General features: G+C 41.2%; 1 protein-coding gene across 4 annotated transcripts in view; it reads right to left on the bottom strand.

The window, feature by feature from the left end:
* Positions 1 to 1,690: 1,690 nt before the first annotated feature.
* Positions 1,691 to 15,495, bottom strand: part of TC2N (tandem C2 domains, nuclear) — a 38,805-nt gene continuing 25,000 nt past the window's right edge. For all 4 annotated transcript variants that reach the window (XM_045822790.1, XM_045822792.1, XM_045822791.1 and 1 more), the window contains 6 exons: positions 15,291 to 15,391; positions 14,772 to 14,888; positions 13,188 to 13,379; positions 10,010 to 10,124; positions 6,974 to 7,173; positions 1,691 to 2,078 (listed from right to left, as the gene is read on the bottom strand). In XM_045822790.1, the coding sequence (XP_045678746.1) occupies positions 1,968 to 2,078; positions 6,974 to 7,173; positions 10,010 to 10,124; positions 13,188 to 13,379; positions 14,772 to 14,888; positions 15,291 to 15,391 (836 nt within the window). In that variant the 3' untranslated portion in view covers positions 1,691 to 1,967. The remainder of the gene's footprint in view (positions 2,079 to 6,973; positions 7,174 to 10,009; positions 10,125 to 13,187; positions 13,380 to 14,771; positions 14,889 to 15,290; positions 15,392 to 15,495) is intronic.

Below are 15,495 nucleotides of genomic sequence, written 5' to 3' on the forward strand. Positions count from 1 at the left end.
TTTTGAACTGTGCATCTGATAGGTTGACTACCTTTTTGTCACTTAGTTGTATTTTTTCTGGAGCTTTGATCTGTTCCTCCGTTTGGGCCATTTTTTTTCTTGATGTGCCTGTTACATAGGAGGGGAAGAGCCTTAGGTATTTACCAGGGCAGGGCCACCCAGTGTCTGCGTTGTGATGCTTATGTGGGGGCAGGGTCTGAGAGGGAACAATGGTGCTTGCTCCATTCCCTGCCAGATTTCAGTCCCTTCTGCCGCTTCCCACAGGCGAATTGGGCCCTTCTGGTGCTGATTCCCGGGTGGGTGAGCTTGTGCATGTTCTAGGACCCTGTGGGTCCTTCCAACAAACTCTCCTGTGAGGCTGGGAGTCTCTCGTGGCACCTCAACCCCCACAGGTGTTTTCAATCGGTGCTTTGAGGCTTTATTTCCCAGCACTGGGGCCCTGGCTTGCGCAGTCTGTCCTGTTCCCCAGTTTCACCTGGTTTATCTGCATGTGAATGTGGGACCACCCAGTCAGCTGCTGCCTTGTGCACAGGGCCCCCCACAATCCACTGCCTTGCTGGGTCCACCCACTGCCCTGCCGTGACCCTTCTCCACCCAGCTGCCCAACTCTGTTCCTCCTACCTGTCTGGATGAATGTGTCTTCTTTAACTCCTTGGTTGTTGAGACTTCCATACAGTTCAATTTTCTGTCAGTTCTGGTTGTTTTTTGTTTCTAAATTGTTGTTGACCTTATTTTGGTTATGTGAGGAGGCACAGTGTGTCTACCTATGCCTCCATCTTGGCCGGAAGTCGCTAATAAATGTATTTTAAACAGCTACCATTTGTCTCATTCAAAAGACTACCACACAAGGTGATTTATCTTAAAAGTCCACTTGAGAATTGACCAATGTGCCACTCTTCACAAATTAAAAAAAAAAAAGCATTTTAGCCCTGGCTGGGTAGTTATGGTTAGAGTATCATCCTGATATGTCAAGGTTGTGGGTTCAATCCCCAGTCATAGCACATACAAGAATTAACAAATAAAGGCATAAATCAGTAGAACAACAAATCTAAATTTCTTTCCTCCTTTCTCTTTCTCTTTCCTTTTCCCTTCCTCTCTCTCCCTTCCCGCCCCCTTTCTCTTACTCCCTAAAAATCAATAGCACAAAATGCACAGAGAATACCCATCAACACCACCGGTGTAGCATAAACTCTAGGCAGTAGGAGCAAAGTGCTTGAAAAGTTTGTGCATCTTATAGTTTCAAGAGGAAATATCTAGGATAAGGGGGATTAAGTATTTTTTGGGAAAAATCTTAATAAGATACACAGAACAGAGGAACTGGAATGAAGAGGGCATACTTAAGCTAATCCAAAGTGTACCCCTGGCCTAAAACATCACCAGCTATTTCTTGGCATGTGTGAGACAAGGTAAGAGAGAAAAAATGGGAGACCATGAACACAGAGCACTTGGTCTACTCATTAGCAAAAAGAAAGTAAAATTTCTGCATCCTGAGACAAAATGTGCAGCAAGAAGTAAACAGCGAAGCTGAGATACAATCAGTAATGAGCAGCACTGCGACAGTGGTCAGTCTGCTAAGTGTGTAATAGTACTAACAGAGACTTGACACACTAGATTAAGAATATCTCAGTAAAACTTTTTAAAAAATCGATAAATACAATATAGTAGTAACTATCCATGGTTGATACTTTCATTGTTTTTTTAAATTTATTTAGTTGCCCTAATAATACAAACATTTTATTTTATGGTCTATTTTGGAAGAATTTTTAAACACTTCCTTTACTTTGGATATTTGATACAATTCATACTATTTTTTATCAAGTTCAATTTTCTAACAGGTCCATTATATACTATAATTATGACCCTCATAAATAACTTGAGAAATATAATGGTTTGTCTCTTCTCATTGGTAGCAAATTGAAGTCTTCTAAAAGAAGGTCAATTTCTTCCCCAAATAATATGTGCAGTCTTCAAGATGGATTTAATCTGTGCCACTGGGTAACAACCTTTTCAGGATTTGTAACTGTCTCTCTCCACTGGTTTGCTGCTTCGATGTTATTACTGTCTTCGCTTACACAGATCTGTAAAGGAACAGCACAACCATTTCACTTGACACGGTAATGGTGAGTTCAGTTCATTAATCTTATTGATAAAAGACAACTGGAAGTTTGGTTTACATATATTCAGTTAAACATCTTTCCATTTTTCCTGAAGTTTGTTTGATTTCTCTATATGAAACTTAAAAGTTAAGTTTGAAAAAGTTAAGCCTTTGAACATGGCGGCACAGACAGACACGGCTCGCCTCCTCGCACAACCACATCAAAGTTACAACTAAAATATAGAACCGCCGTCACTCAGCACCATCAGAAATCCAGTTGAATGGAAGTCTGACAACTATGGAATTAAAGAAACCACACCCATCCAGACTAGTAGTAGGGGCACAGACACAGAACAGGCTGGTCTCTCGCCCATGTGTGGTGGATAAAATTGTGGGAGGGATATCTCGGCAGCGAGGAGTCCTAGACCCATCACCAAGCCCCCCGCCCCCCCAACAGGGTTCCAGTGCCAGGAAGATAAGTCCCCACAGCTTCTAGCTGCATAAACCTGTGGGGATTGAGTCAATGGAAGAAACTTCTGGAGCCTCAAGCAGTTCTTAAAGAACCCACACATGGAATCACCTACTCAGACTCATTCCCTCTGAGCTCCAGCACTAGGGAGGCAACCTGAAAGAAAGGCACCAGTGGTACACAGGGAGGAACTGAAGGGTCTGGCGTCAAGGCGAGCAGAGGCCATTGTCCCTTTTCTAAACACTCCCCCACAGAGCCAGGAGGCTGGTGCCCTATCTGTGACTTTATCAACCTGGCTAACACTGTTTGAACCACCTTGGAGATCCCCAGAGACTAGCCCCCCAATTTATAAGGCCCACCCAAGCTGCTTTTTCATATGAATGGCTGGTCTTAGCTCACACTTACAACTTTCTCTACCCTCTCAAACAAGCAACAGCTGGCCTCAGTGAGCCCCAGGCCTGGCAGTAGCAGAAGCAGGCTGAGATTCACAGCTTGGCTTTGCCTGGGAATTTCTAAGCCCAGAACAAGGAGTAGTCATCTCAGAAGGCTTTATAGCTCATGCAGGGTGGCCCTGGGCAAAACACAGGTGGGGGATGACTTTGGCCTGCACCACCCAGGAAACCTCAGGGCCAGTGCACTCAGTGGACAGTTACAGACCAAGTTGGAGCACCACCACCCTGACCCTGCACAGCTGATTCTCCATGGAGGGCAGAGGGTGGTGGCGAGTGGTCACAATCAGTTCTTACAGCTGACTGGCCTGGGTAAATCCCTCCCATTGACCTGCCAACATCAACCAAGAGGAGTGTATACTCAGCCCACACAAAAGACACACTTGAGTACCAGCTTGGGTGATAGGGGAGGTTGTGCCACTGGACCCTACAGGACACCTACTACATTAGGCCATGCTACCAAGACAGGGACTCAAAGCGGCTCTATGTAATACATAGAAACAAACACAGGGAGGCTGCTAAAATGATGAAAGAAAGAAACATGGCCCAAATGAAAGAACAGATCAAAACTCCAGAAAAAGAACCAGACAAAATGGAGAGAAGCAATCTATCACTTGCAGAGTTCAAAACACTGGTTGTAAGTTTGCTCAAGGGACTTAGTGAGGACCTCAACAGCATAAAAAAGATCCAGTTAGAAACAAAGGATACACTAGTTGAAATAAAGAACAATTTACAGGGAAACAACAGTAGAGTGGATGAAACCGAGAATCCAATCAATAATTTGAACATAAGGAAGCAAAAACAACCAATCAGAACAACAAGCAGGAAAAAGAACCCCCAAAATGCGGAGAGTATCAGCAGCCTCTCAGACAACTTCAAGTATTCCAACATTTGCATCACAGGGGTCCCAGAAGAAGAGAAAGTGCAAGAAAGTGGGAATCTATTTGAAAAAATTACTGAAAGAAAACTCCCCTAATTTGGTAAAGGAAATAGACATGCAAGTCCAGGAAGCACAGAGAGTCCCAAACAAGATGGATGTGAAGAGGCCCACTCCAAGACACATCATAAGTAAAGTGCTTAATATTAAAGATAAAGAGAAAATCTTAAAAGCAGCAAGAGAAAAGCAGTTAGTTAACTACAGGGGAGTTCCCATAAGACTATCAGATGATTTCTCAAAATAAACTTTTCAGGCTAGAAGGGATTGGCAAGAAATATTCAAAGTCATGAAAAACAGGAACCTACAGGCAAGATTACCCTACCCAGCAAAGATATTATTTAGAATCGAAGAGCAGATAAGGAGCTTCCCAGACAAGAAAAAACTAAAGGAGTTCATCATCACCAAACCATTATTATCTGAAATGTTAAAGAGGCTTATTTAAGAAAAAGAAGATCAAAACTATGAACAATAAAATGGTAAAAAATACAAATCTATCAGCAATTGAATACAAAAAGCAAAGTAAGCAAACAAAAAGAACAGAGACAGAATCATGGATACGGAGAACATTTTGAAGGTTTTGAGATGGGATGGCGATATGCGGGAGGGGGTGAAGAGGGGAGGGGATTAAGAAGTACAAATAGGCAGTTACAGAATAGCCATGGGGATATAAAGTGCAGTGTAGGAAGTGGAGCAGCCAAAGAACTTATACACATGACCCATGGCCATGAACAATGGTGGGGGCATTGCCTGAGGAAGTGGGGGGTGCTGGCTGGAGGGGACAAAGATAGAAAAATTGGGACAACTGTAATAGCATAATCAATAAAATATAATTTTTAAAAATACATTAAAAAAGAAAACATTTAACCTATTTAGTTTGAGGACTACTTCATATGATTCAATTCAATTTAAAAATTCAATGTGAGCCCTGGCTGGCGTAGCTCAGTGGATTGAGTGCGGGCTGCGAACCAAAGTGTCACAGGTTTGATTCCCAGCCAGGGTACATGCTTGGGTTGCAGGCCATAACCCCCAGCAACCGCACATTGATGTTTCTGTTTCTCTGTCTCTCTCTCTCTCTCCCCCCCTTCTCTCTCTAAAAGTGAATTAAAAAAATCTTTAAAAATATTCAATATGAGATATTACATAATCATTTCAAAACAATTAGTATCCTTTCTTATTCAATAAATCTAGCAGCCTAACTGAAAATTGATCCCTATCACTCAAAAACTTTTGTGAAGACTGGCTCAGACTAATCTTGATTGAAATTGGATTGTTGAGAAATGTGCAATTTTATGCACCTTGTACACTATATAAAATGGTCATTTTAATTGAAATCTAGTGAGTAGTCATTTTCCACCCATAGTAAATAATTTCATGGTATGCATCCCCTATGTAACTGCAGATAAGAGATGTGAATGAACTTGGGGAAACTGCAAAGCATTAGGCAAAGGTAAGACAGCACGATGGTTACATGTCAAGCGGGTAATATGGACAAGGAATCAAAAACCCCGAATTCCCACCTCAGCTCTAACACTGACAGATGCTATTGCCTTGAAATTAACTTCTCTGAGACTCAGTTTCTAATTATTTTAGAGACATTAAAGCAGGTCGCTCCCTGGTTTTTAAACTTTTCCCCTTAATTTCCTGGTCTGAGGAACTTTTCCTTCCCATAAACTCTTACAAACCCCGACATGAAACCAGGTGACGTGAGAGAGCCTGGCTGGCGTAGGACCGGGCGGTCTCGACTCCACACTCGGCTGCTCCACCACGGTGGCTCCCGGAGCCACCCGAGGAGCCACAGGGGACAGACGGCCAGCAAGCACCTTTCCAGAAGTACTGCTCTTAATTGTATCTTAACCAAGGAAGTAGAATCACCAAAAAAGTTATGCTGAAAGTCATCTGTCGAGTAAATCTATTCCATTCAAAAATGATAGTTGAGGCTTGATACAGGAAAACTTTCACAGAATTCACTTCATGGGCCCTATAGCTTAGAAGAGTACGCTATATAAATTGTTAAGTTTAACCTTTTTGAGTAAGAAAAAATGAAGAACAAACCTGTACTTTTTTTTACAAGTGTTGTAGGTAAAATATATGAAGTCAAAGAGTTATTAATCTTTGAAAATTCACATACAGTTTGAGGATTTTGTGGCAAAAAAATACAAACCTATCAACAATGGAATCCAAAAAGCAAACTAAGCAAACAAGAGCAGAGACAGAATCATGGATACAGAGGCCACTTTGATGGTTGCGAGATGGGATGAGGGTGTGGGGGAGTGGGTGAGGAGGTGAGGGGATTAAGAACTAGGTAGTTACAGAATAGCCATGGGGGGGGGGTGCTCTAACCTGCCCTACAGAGTGTGGTGCTAATCACATGTTGTCAATAATACAGATTTTGGAATTTAAATGTGCGTCAAACCACTGTAATTACGGTAAAACACAGCAGACAGCTCCCGCTGGTCCACGCAGAGGAAACAAGTCCCCGAGAGTCTGCAAGGGGGCAAGCGCTGTGTTGCCTCACACAAAGCAGTGAGAACTTTAAAACAGATTCATCCAGACACCTGTACTGACGATCTAAATAACATCAAAACTACTATAAAAATGATGCCTTCTATGAGTCAAATCTCACATAGTTCAGTTAACAGCAGACAGAGTTAAACATTAAACTGAACATAAAAAGAATAAAGTTGGATATCAGAAGCCTTAAGAAATGTAATTCAAATACTCAGTGGTCCCTCCTTCACAAGGAGAACAGTGCTGAAAAACTGACTGTTCTCTTTGTTTTAAAAGTTAAAAAGCACCAAAAAAGATGTATTTTCCCCACAATAAAAATGTAAAGTGTATTTGAAAAAAGAAACTTATTTTGATGATTCAATTTTTGCAGCAACACTGAATTTTTTGTTACGATGCCGAAGACTTGTACAACACCCAACTCCAGTTTTACCCTGTATCCCTTTTGCTCGCCAGCTGTTCAAATGCACAGAAAAGTGCGAGGAAAGAATCCAAGGTAAAAACTACCCCCTACTAACCTGCCCCACAAAATGCCGTCTTCTCACAGAGCTCCGGCTATAAAGCTTGATGAGAAAAATGATTTCTTTTTCATTCTGCACGAGTGGAAAAATCATGGTCTCTCCCCACTTGACTCTTCCATTGGAGGCCTTCAGTAAGCGTGTCTTCTTCTTATAAATCAGCTCGCCCGAGCTGAACATCGCCACCTTCACAAAAAAACCTAAAAAATAAGAAATTCTGATACATAAAATGTCATCTAAAACACCATATAAAGATATGTATGTTTGATGTAAAAATATAAAGAAGCCCCTTTTTCAAGATCTGATGAGCTACTGAAAACACCTTTAGTAAACTCTAATTTTTATCACACTCCATAATGAGCTACTGCAACCCCAGACGAATTTAATCTCCCTCCAGTGGGAGTGGCATTACAGACCGGAACTGCAGGCCTTAGAGACTGCAACTGCAGGCACAAGTAACGATCAGCTGCCGGGGAGGGTGCACCGCAAAAGGTTACACAAAAGAGAGGGGCCACCTTTTCTGGACGGCTGGAGGAGTAGACTTCACAGTGTCACAGAGGTAAAACTCTGTGTTCGAGGCTCCGGAAGTTCAACATACGCTCCCTAGCGAAAATCCATTACTTAAATAAATTTGAGATGTAGAGCTTCCAGCAATGGTAGGCCAGCTTGTACAAACTAACCTTCCCATGGATAACAGTTACAAACCCTGGGGGAAATAATAAGGAACAATGACTTCAGACACTAAAGACTGACCGAAAGCAGAAACTGGAAAGGAGTCAGCGCTCGGAAGACGGGAAGTGCACTGGGCGAAATTCGGGTTTCTACGGCTTTTCACCCAAGCAAACTCCCAAGCCTAACACTGGTCAGTCAGTGTTAGGACAGAGCTGAGGATGCCGGGGAGCAAGAGAGGAGGGAGCCGCAGAGACTGGCAGAGACCTGGCAAAGACGGAGGGGCTGAGACTGGCCATTCGATTGACAAAACAGAGGTCCCTGGTAATCCCGATTAGCGGTTTTGATTAAAGGAAGACGCCTGTTAATACAATAAATTACACCTGTAGGTTTCTACTGCTGTCTCTGTTTCCTAGAATTAACACTTCGTAGTCCTGGTAATTTCCTATTTTAATACCAAGTTAGACATTCTTTTGCTTATTTTTTATGGTTTTTCCATCTGTCTCCATAAGTGATGGCAGTCTATAGCTATTTTTGCACATACTGTCCTTTCTGCTTTGACATAAAGAATATGCTAACCCCATAAAATAACTTTTTCCATCTTTTTTTCATGCTTTGGAACAGCTTATATAAAATAGGAATTTTATATTCCTTAGGTTTGGGTAGAATCTGCCAGTAAAATCATCTCGGCCTCGTGCTTTTATTAAAAGTTAACTATCTTTATACAGATTTTGTTTTACTGAGATTTTCTTGCTTTTATTATTTTTCATCAATCTTTCTTTTTTCATTGTTATTCAAATACAGTTGTCTCAATTTCCACCCCGCCCCCCCCACTCTCCCCCTACCCCCCGCCATCCCCATCTCCCACCCGTGATCCTGCCCACCTTCGGTTTCCTCCATGTGTCCTTTATAGATGTTCCTGGAGACCCCTCCCCCTTTACCCCCATTATCTCCTCCCACCTCCCCTCTGGTTACTGTCAGTTTCTTCTTAATTTCAGTGTCTCTGGTCATATTTTGCTTGCTTGTTTTGTTGATTAGGTTCCAGTTTTAGGTGAGATCATATGGTATTTGTCTTTCACCGCCTGGCTTATTTCACTTAGTTTTATTCAGATTTTCTTCTCTAGTGAACTTGAACAATTGTCCTTAAAAAATCACTTATTTTTTTGCTTGCTTGCTTGTTTGGTTGATTAGGTTCCGAAATACAACCAGAGACACTGAAATAAAGAACAAGCTGACAGTAACGACAGGTGTGGGGTGGGGAGCGATAATGGGGAAAACAGGGGAAGGGCCATCAGGGAACACGTATAAAGGGCACAGAGACAAAGCCAAAAGGGGTGGGCTTCAGGGTAGGAGACAGGGATGCGTGGAGCGGGCAGCCACGGTGGGGTGAAGATGGAGATGACTGTACTTGAACAACAAAATAAAATAAAATAGAGCAGATCTCAAGGATATATATTAAAAAGCCATTTATTTTAAATAACTTTCAAATGCACTGGTAGTTATAAATAGGATTGTCTTATTTATTATGAAATCTCTTCTGAATTTGGAATTATAGCCTCATCCCTGTTCATATTCTCTACTTTTTGCTTGATGTAGCTTACTATAGGTTCGTCTATTTTCATGATCTTTTCAAAGAAAAACTTTTGGTTTTATTGATCATCTTTTGTTGTTGCCTCAATATTTATCAACCTCAACTCTGGCTTTAATTCCTTACGTCTTTCCTCTGTGATCGCTGTTTTTCTAGCCTTGTGAATTGAACACTGAGTTGTATTAATTTTCAGGCTCATTAGTTACCATGGACATCCAGATACTTTCCCTTCTAGTAGGAGGGAGGAGTGCTCTTGCCCCACCCTTCGCCCTCCAGGCCGAACGGACCTGGACCTCCAGCTCTGGGGTGGCCATGTGAACCCGGCCTGCACAGCACAAGTATCACAACCCCTGGCTGTGCCCACAGGGCAGGGAGGAAAAAGTGTTCCAGGGGTTGTGTTCGGTATTTTTGTTTTTTTGAAATTAAGTGTCTCGTTAGCGGAGTATCAGACGAAAGATGCAGGATAGACCATGAAGGCTGGTAAGACGTATGTGACGGTCCTCAGGACACTCAGTCTGCAGCTACTAATGAGCCGAACAAGGCACAGCCTCAGATGCAGAGAGGTCACCACCGGGAAGAACCAAGAGACTGGCGGGTTCAGGCAGACACAGTGGCTAAAATCTGAAGTCCAATAAAGTGATTTTAAGTTAAAATATAACTGCTTGAGTTGAATAATAAAAATCACTAAAATTTTCATCTCCATTGCAGGAAGTGGAGGAAAAAACTATCTCTTACTAGTATTTTCTTTAGATTCCACTTTGAACCACTGAAATACTTACTCAAAGTCAGAGGCGTTGGGGAACTCGGAAGGTACTGTGCCTCCAGAATCTGTAACTGAATCCTGCTGTTTACCGCTTGAAAACAAGTCCCCAGTTCAAGTTCCGCATGGCAAACCTGCACGTCAAAAAAGTGTCCTTTGGTAATGAAGAATCAAGTTTTGAGATATTTCAAAAATTCAAAAACGAAGAGCTAAGATTAGAGATTGTGAGGTCGCTGCTTTTCATCGGCACACAAAGTTATACATTATTAGGTTTAGAAGATAAAAGGCGTGGATTTTGTACAAACGAGGTGATGACTTTCATGAACTCTGAAACTACAAGTGACAGCTACACACTGATCCTTCAAAATCAGGGAGACCAAAAGACAAGGCAAACTGGAAACAAATGAAACTGGTAAGTGGTTTAGTAGAGCAAACGTCAGTGCAATAAGCACCAAAGAGCAAGCACACTGTCAAAACACTTAAATGTACTCCTTTGAATTATTTATTTGAGAACATAGGAAATACGATTTGAAAACATAGTAAGTGAGGATCATTCTTATTTTTTCTAACTGTGGGGATCAGAGTAGGTGCCACCAAACTCAGGAGACGACAGGTCACTACGGTGCACAGGCCTGTGGGCTGGGAGCCGAGTTACCACGCTGAATGGGAGCGAGCCCACATAGGGAGCCGGCGAGAAGGGAGCTAGTGCGCGTTCCGAGCAGTAAACACGAGGAAAAGGTCAAAGAAAGCCCGAGTGAGGCAAGCGATGGAATGAAGGAGGCGTAGAGAGGGGGCAGAGCAAAAACGTGCTTCTCCTCAGTCCTGCCGACTAGGAGCGGAATGAAGCCGGTGACTTGTCTGAAAGAGGACACGCGCCTGCCCGCCGGCTAGGGCCCTTGGAGTGAACAAGAAAGGAGAGAGACATAAAGCTGTCCAGACACGAACACATGACCTTTCCCGTGCTGAAAAGTGTAAGGAAGAGGACGGAGCAGGAACAGAACATTAAGAGGTCTCACAGGGCTCAGCAGAGACAGACACAGAAGCCTTTGCTAGTGCTGGTTCCGACAAAGCTACGGCAGAGCCAGATGACGCGTTACGAGAGGCTCAAATGTGATGATCGCCCGGCAGCCCCAGTAACTGGCTCCCAGCTCCCTAAGAAAGAACCTTTCTAGGTATGGGCCACTGACTGAATCTTGGGCATTTACCCAAAACGGGATACTGAGTTTTAAAATTGGTTGTGCCATAAGAAATCAAGAGAGAGTGCAAAGTGAATCACTTAAAAGCACAAACTCAACTGTTGAGGTTAAACTGTCCTATGCTAAGTCTAAAATAATGATAAACTTCCCTATTTTGGCGAAGGGTAATGCTATGCTAAATTCTAATACATAACTGAATGTACTGCTTTTGCGTTCAATCAGATTAAGAATGAATTCATAATACATCTTTTCACATGAACTAATTCAACAGCCATATATAAAATAAAACCCTTGCTGATATAAAACCTCTGATATACAATTTGATAGAAACTGAACCATAATCACTCATTCAGATTCTCCAAGCAGATAAGATTATAATGTCTCAATTTCCCAGAAAATACCTCTGCTGAGTCTGATATATTCTACCAGTCTCTCAGATTTCAGTTTTAATACCTGAATTATCCATTTGAATATTTGTGCCTTCTATAAAATATTGTTGAGGATTACTATCTACTAAGCTCGTTTCAAAGATGCAAGCGACAAACCCCTATCAGCTACAAAACAAATTTGCTCTATTTGAAGAGAAAACACCCTGATCTAGCATGTTTTCATTCATCATTTATTCTTCCCTCTCTGTCTACATACAAATACTCAATGCAAGAACATGAGAGGCCCTCATTAAGACCCCAGCAAAACATGAAGAAAGATGTAAGCTTGAGTCTTATTTTGCTTAAAACCAGTAATGTAAATAATTCTAAGTGGAAATAGATGCTACAAAAAACCCACTGGGGGATGGAGACAGAAAATAATAGACAAGGAATAAAGAAATCAAGCAATTTCAACTATTCTTGATCAGGTATAGTAATCCTTGGTTTTTAATTTTTGTAATACTTAATTTCCCCCAAATTCAGTGATTCTCAGGCCAGGCTGCACATCAGAACCACCTGCAGGGCTTTTGAAACTTACAGGTCCCTCTGGTCCTACACCCCCCAACCATTCTGATTTAACTGGTTTAGGGGTGGGCATTTTTTCAAAGCTCCCTTGGTGATACTAATGTGTACCCAGGGTTAAAAATCCCTTCAAGTCATCTTAAATATTTTTGAAAAGTAGCTAAAATATAAACCCTATATAAATTTAAAATCACATAAACTTCAACCTTATAAAAGCTTATGGCTGATGTCTATAAATGTTATCCTGACATAGACACTATATAATTAAGTTATTAGGGACTTCTAAACAATTTAAATGTTCAGGTGGCTAGCTGAGAGAAGCAAATATCAGGTCTCAAAAATAAACCAACACTGTAGCTAATCAAGGTCTTTACAAAAAATACCAGCTGTGCCCTGGCCGGTGTATCTCAGCTCGGGGAGCATTGTCCCATAAACGGAAAGGTCGTGGGTTCCATTCCTGGTCAGGACGATACCTAGAGTGAGGTTCAGTCCCCAGTCGGGCACATGTGAGGGGCAACCAGTCAGTGTTTTTCTCTCACACCGATGCTTCTTCCCCTCTCTCTCCCCGTCTCCCCTTCTCTCTAAAATCACTAAGCTGTCCATAGGGGAGGATAAAAAAAATAAACATTCCAGCTGTCAGAACTTCCTTTATACCCAATTTATGGGCAGATATATAGTTGACTCATGATTAAAAACAACTTTCTTAATCTATTTGAAGGCAATCTCTGATGGAGTTTATGGTTCATGATTCTTTCCTGCTTTTCCTAAGTTATCTGCTACTAAAAAATACTTTATAAAAAATTAATAATTTAGCCCTGGCTGGCATAGTTCAGTGGATTGAGCGCGGGCTGCGAACCAAAGCATCGCAGGTTCAATTCCCAGCCAGGGCACATACCTGGGTTGCAGGCCACAGCCCCCAGCAACCGCACATTGATGTTTCTCTCTCTCTCTCCCCCCCCTCCCTTCCCAAAAATAAATAAATAAAATAAAATAAATTAATAATTTAAAATTATTCATAGCCCAGGGTTATTTCCATACTACTGTCACTTACAGAGATTTTCGAAGGTGGTGTTATTTCCAGAGAGTAATCCGTTTCCTGCGTGCCGAGGGTTCTGAGTGACAGCGCGCACTCTCCGACAGTCTTCTTCCTGGGAGTCTGGGTCTGAATCTTGAACACAAGCCTTACAGTTTGGAGACTTTGGAGTTTAATAGCAAATACAAAAGTTTCCAGAAATTCAATAGGCTAAAAAAAAGAAAAGAAACATATATAAATAAAAGGACTGAAAAAAGAGTGATATGCCAAAACAAAATAAATAAAAATGACATTTTATAATCTGGGAAAGGTAGACCTGAGTTTTCACAACAATAAAAAATTTGTTATGTCAACGAAAATGAGAATTGCCGTAACTTGTTTTTCCAGAATTTATCCTGGATACTGCTTTCTTATTTCCACACATCATCCTGCTAATTACTGAATCAGGAATTCAGGTCAATACCAACACCCTACACATTCGAAGGGCTGAATATAGTTTTAGGACTGCACAAATGTAACTACTCCTTAACTGTTAAGAAGTTGCAGTTATATTGAGCCCTTTGCAGGCAACCTCGAGGCTGATGTGGCCCCCGGTGAAAATGAGTTTGCCGCCCCTGCCGGACGGGGTTGCACCTGAGCATGCTGTGCCGCGGTGACAGCCTCCTGCGTAAATAAAGCTACCGCACTATTCACAACCTGCACGGAGACCTACATTTTTCCTACCAAAAACTGTAAACTTTTGTCTGCCCTGAATACGTATTTTATATACGTACATAATATGTGTTGTATATATATAATTATTTGCATGGAACAGATTCTAAGTAGAATAACTATATTTAAAAAGTATAAATATTAATAGTTTAAGGTTTTGGTGTGTATTATCATTAAAATCATTTTCAGAAAGTTTTATTTTCTACAGTACTTATAACATTTTTTCTGTTTTTTAAAATTTTCTCTTTTTTTTTTTTACTGGTGTTCAAGTACAATTGCTTCCATTTTCTCCCCACCACTCGCTGCCTTTTCTGGTTTTAATAAAAGAAGAAAGAAAGATAGGAAGATAAACAATAAAGAGAAAACAATATGTAACTCCACATTTGAATTACCTTAGTTTTAAATGTATGTTTTTATAGAAAATAACTTTGATTTGCATGGAAAAACACTAACCTTTCACCCCATATCAGGAGACAGAAATAAAGATAGATTTAAGTTAATGTGAAATCTGGAGCCTATAACACCAAATCAGGATCATAAATTAATTGCAATCATGCAATTATTTCTCAAAGCCATATGGGATGGGGGGAAAGAGGATAAAAATATAGACACTTGTTTTCTTTTTGTAAGAGAAAAGTAAAGAGTTTTCTTATATATCATTTACCTTCTATATATTTTAGTGATTAAAATTTTCTTTTTAAATGCACTTTAATATTGGGCAGAGAAATAGCAAATACTTCTAAGGCTCAAAATTGTTACTAAAAAGCAAGAGGTACATAATCTATAGTTTCCCCCAAATAGAACAGTTTCTTATTCCAATTCTTTGCATGGGTTAAAGTGACAAATACGAGAAAAACAAAAAGAGAAATTCAAACACCAAGAGCCACTTACATTGGAGGCTTCCTTGGCTGAAGATCTGAAGCGCACCGGCCTGGGCAACGTCAGCGTTCCCTTCACAGAAATCGTAGGAGCATCGCCACAGCTAGAGGGCCAGCTTAAATCTTTGCACTAAGGAAAATTTAAATACAGTTTCAGTTTTACAAAGGACACCGCCATACAAATACTTTATGTGTTTCTTGAGTTAACGGCTTCAGATACAAACTGTAAAAGTAAACTTTAGCCTACTGAGACCTCCTGTTTCATCTGCATTCAAATACTGGACATTTACTGTTCTAGACATCACATTAATTTCCTTCTTGAGGTTAAAAAAAATCAAACACTTTCATTGCACCTACTAATTTATTGTCTTGAACTTCTTTACTAAGTACGGTTTTCTGCAAAATACTACAGAACCCTAAATTCCAGAGAAAGAGAGGGCCCATTCCCCAGAAGACAGCAGCAGTATATGCTTACATCGTGTCTAAATACCGAACCTGGCGAGAAAAACCGGTGTTTGCTATGCCGACGCACCTGTAGCACCGTGATCCAGATCTGCTCGGCTGAGGAATTGTAGGACACTCTCACACTCAGCCTCCCCAGGTCCCCCTCATCTCCTGAGAGCGTGATCGTATCTGATCGGAGGGGACAAAGGTGTGTGAAATGCTATGCGCGCCTGCTAACCCAATTGAGCTTTGATAGAATCTGACTTCGAGGGCACAACTGAAAAATGCTACGA

Source organism: Phyllostomus hastatus, unplaced genomic scaffold, assembly GCF_019186645.2.
Source record: "Phyllostomus hastatus isolate PE091 unplaced genomic scaffold, TTU_PhHast_1.1 phas_scaffold_501, whole genome shotgun sequence".
Lineage (NCBI taxonomy): Eukaryota > Metazoa > Chordata > Mammalia > Chiroptera > Phyllostomidae > Phyllostomus > Phyllostomus hastatus.